This window comes from Cibotium barometz, chromosome 37 (genome assembly GCF_041138505.1).
Source record: "Cibotium barometz isolate CiBa-2024 chromosome 37, ASM4113850v1, whole genome shotgun sequence".
In the NCBI taxonomy this organism is placed as follows: domain Eukaryota; kingdom Viridiplantae; phylum Streptophyta; class Polypodiopsida; order Cyatheales; family Cibotiaceae; genus Cibotium; species Cibotium barometz.
This window is the reverse complement of record NC_141082.1, coordinates 27404037-27407877: the sequence shown is the minus strand read 5'-3', so window position 1 is coordinate 27407877 and position 3841 is coordinate 27404037. Positions and strand designations below refer to the sequence as shown.

The window sequence follows — 3841 nt, the reverse complement described above, 5'->3', positions numbered from 1 at the left end:
ATATCCACAGGATCAAATTATGTGATACAAAGGTTTTGTTATGTGTTTTGGATCAATTCTATTTTGTACAGAAGGAGTTCTTTTGGTGGTAAGGCTGCAGGTGAGAGCTAACTCTGGTTGAGTTGGGCTTGGGATGTAGGACTGATTCTGAGTCATCTAGGCATTTAAATGATTAGCAGGTGGTATAAAGATGTTTTTCTAACTAGTATTAGTTTAGGGAAAGTGATTCTTCACATCATCTCTTATTACAGTTCTGGACCTTTTTGAGGACAACACACAAAGCTTGATATTTTATAGTGTTTCTGAGGTAGCAGTCATACACAATAGGTCAGTTGATTGCATGTGAGGCTTGGAGACAGTGTTTTTAAAGTCCTTTGACGTCCTTGTGTGGTCAAATCCATGAGAAAATGTGCACATTAGTGCATTGGAAATCCTTGGTTCTATCCCCCATGTATACACATTATATCCTTTTAACGAGCCACTAAAACAGATCTATTATGTCTTTGATTTTCAATCTTCTTATTGCTAGCACCTCCGTTAGAAATTAGAGCTTCCTAGTCCATTATGAATCCATTTCGAAAATGTAATGATGCTTACTATTTTCAATCAATAGTTTTCTACCACCACGGTCACGGCCAATATGAGCGAGGGGACGAGTGCACGTGTGGAGCTTTTCTTTATCACACGCAAAACCCGTAAGTCTCCATGTGAATGCATCATGAGCGACGTACACCTTTTGTCGTCGAGTAGGGTAGCATGAGCATCAACATTGTGTCATGCGGGATGATCTCTGAGTAGGAAAGATGTAATTTAATTTGCCTGTGGTGGCAATAGCCGCAGCCGCAGAGAGAGCGATGGCAGTCGGCAAAAGTGAAGACGTGCCAGCATCTCGCATTGCGTTGTGTCTGCTGAGAGGCCACCCTTGCTCATTAAATAATGGCCACCCTCCCTGTCTCCTCGACTACTGCTCCCTTCTCATCTCCCTCTATTTGAATGCCAGTCATTGCAGATAGATCTAACAGCTGCTGTCTGCTCCTCAGTAAGCAGCACCATCAGTACTATGGCTTCCAGGTCTTTCCTCTCCTCCCTTCTTTGCCGCCTTCACTGTAACAAGCGCCAGTCCCGCGTCTACACCGAGACTGCATCTGCCTCGCAAGCATTCGAGGCTGATCTGGCACACTGCTTCCAGGAGCTTCTTACACAGGCTGGCGACTCCAAGTCGTCCCTCCTCGGTCTGAGCTGGCTCTCCAGTGCTGTGGGTATGCTGCTCTCCACACAGGCGTCTGTGAAGGCCCTCGCTCCATGCTTGCAAACGTCCCTGCCCGTCCGAGACATGAAGCTGATCCAGCAGTACATGGATGACAGCGTGAAGCTACTGGATGTGTGCCAAGTGGTGAGGGATGTGATGGGTGGCGTGCACGGCTATGTCAAAGCCGTTCAGCTTGCCATCGGCTACCTGCGCTGCAAAACAGGATTGAGAACCGAAAGGGGTGCGTTGCTGCTAGCAAGAAATGCTCTGATCTCAGCAGAGCAGATGCGAGCAGACCTGCGAGAGCCTGCTACTCCTGGCCGCGCACACCTGCGGCGGACACACCATCGGCAGGCAGTCTGTAGCTCAATGCTTAGAAGAATGGGGGACAAGCTCAGGGCCCCGGATGAGGATGTACAGAATACGCCCACCTGCTCCTCCTCCTCCTCCTCCTCCTCCTTTGCGTTGTCCGCTGCTTTGTATGGAGGGGAAATGGCTACCCTCTTCGTCTGCAAACTGCTTGCAGCGGCGCTCCCTTCTGGGAATCCTCCCCGATCTCAACTAGGTCCATTGTGGGCAACTCCTCTTCTAGCACTCCAAGCTAAAGTCAACAAAGAGCTGCTGGAGAGAGCACACAAGAAGCCCCATGGATCTACCCTCTTACCCGACCTCGACATCCTAGATCTTTCTGTTACACAGATCAATGAGATGTTGAGACAAACTTTGGAGATGTTGAGACAAACTTTGGAACAGCCCAGTACTGCACGATCTCAAGCTGTAAGGGACGATCTCAGCCGTCTTGCTGACACTACCAGCAAGAGGGCGGAAGAGCTTCAAACCTTCATAGCTACACTTCAGGTTGCTGGCAGATACAAGGATAGCGTTGCTTGCCTCCCTCACGCGAACGGGGTTGCACGTGTGAGCCCTCTGTCACACGCCATGCCCCTGAAGTTTTGGTAGCCCTGAAGTAATGTAGTTAGGCTGGAAAGTCTTACAAAACAAATGTAGATAGGGTGTAAAGCCGGCACAAAGACAAATGTAAACATGGTATACTTGAAATTGGATATTGATTTACTAATTACATCAGATCATTTGCGCTTCTTCTCAAGGCACAAAATTTCACTTTGCAAGTCATAAACCCAAAGAGGACCGTTTAATTGTTTATTAGAAGGGTCAAATTATGGACCATTTTCTTGCTTAAGAATGAGAAGCGCATACTTTAAGTTTCTGCAATATTAAGCTTCTCTTCCGAGAAGAAGGTATTCTTCTCTCTTTGCACAAGGGGGATCCTCTAAGAAGGATTCATAATTTGAGCATTGGCAAAGTAAGTAGCTTTGGCAGCTCACTTTTCATACTGCAAGGGGAGTTTTGAGACAGACTGGTGACGAGATTTTGATTGTGGTCTGAAAGATTTTGTGACTACGTTGCACAACCTTGAACATCTCAGCCTTCACGTAGGGCCCTTTGGATAACTATAATGAATGCTAGGCCGGTGCCAAGAGCACACACTATTGGAGTGTCACGAGTGTAGGGCTAGAATTTGAAGGTTGCAGTACCCTTCCAAGGGGGTCAAAACTTTTACAAGAAGGGTGAAAACACAATTAATCTTCAAAGGAAGGGAAGGGTTTTGGGAAATTTAGTTATATGCCCTTCCAATCTCTTCATAAAGAAAAGCAAGTTAAAGAAAAGCACTAATAGCTAAAGAAATATTTGTCCTCTTGATTTATACAAGTGTTGTAATATTTGCAAGTGACCTTACACATAACTAAAAGAAATATTTGTCCTCTTGATTTATAAAAGTGTTGTAATATTTGCAAGTGACCTTACACATAACTAAAAGCAATATGTGTGCGCGAGAATTGATAGTGTAAAGTTCCTTTGTGCATGTATATAATATGTTGAGGGGGGTTCCTAGCCTCGCATGCAACCCCTCAATACAATTATAATAAAACTTATTAGAAAATCACCCAAAACACACAAACAACATCCCTTGACCTTAACATACAATGCAAATTCCCTAAAGGAATACATTTAAGGTTTCTATAAAGATGTCCCATTAGGCTAGAATTCCTAAGGCACACCTCGAAGGCACACAACCTTTATCACCTCAATAAAAAGCTTATACTAATCTTTATAAAAACCAAACAAACGGTTTAGCCTTTATCACCTCAATAAAAAGCTTATACTAATCTTTATAAAAACCAAACAAACGGTTTAGCCTTTATACCACGTGAGTTTAAATGAAGGGGTTTTTTAATCCAAACTTTTAAGGTAAGTTTATTGAAATACATTTGCGGAAGGGGTTGTATTTATCAATTTTGAAAAAATAACCCGTAAGTCCATAAAGAAAAAGGGGTCATTTTATTCATGAAAAATTCACAGGTAAAGGGGTTTTTTAAATACCCCTTGAACGCACGTGATATATAGGATTTCTTAGTAGTGCACACCTCAGTGGCACATGGCCTTTATCACCTCAATAAAAAGCTTATGCTAAAATTTGTTTAAAAAACAAATGGTTTAGGCAAAAAAAATCCCTTAACATGTGAATACATAGATAAGATCCAATCCAACATAGATAAAGGATAGCAGTAG

At 43.5% G+C, this 3841-nt stretch overlaps 1 protein-coding gene across 1 annotated transcript; it reads left to right on the top strand.

The window, feature by feature from the left end:
- Window positions 1–1060: 1060 nt before the first annotated feature.
- On the top strand, window positions 1061–2209 carry LOC147617119 (protein BYPASS1-LIKE-like). Its single transcript, XM_086776438.1, has one exon. It carries the CDS (start codon window positions 1061–1063, stop codon window positions 2207–2209), a length of 1149 nt encoding a protein of 382 aa, XP_086632564.1.
- Window positions 2210–3841: the final 1632 nt, after the last annotated feature.

Coding starts and splice junctions, on each gene's coding strand:
- LOC147617119 (XM_086776438.1), top strand. CDS start 1,061: ATGGCTTCCAGGTCTTTCCTCTCCTCCCTTCTTTGCCGCCTTCACTGT.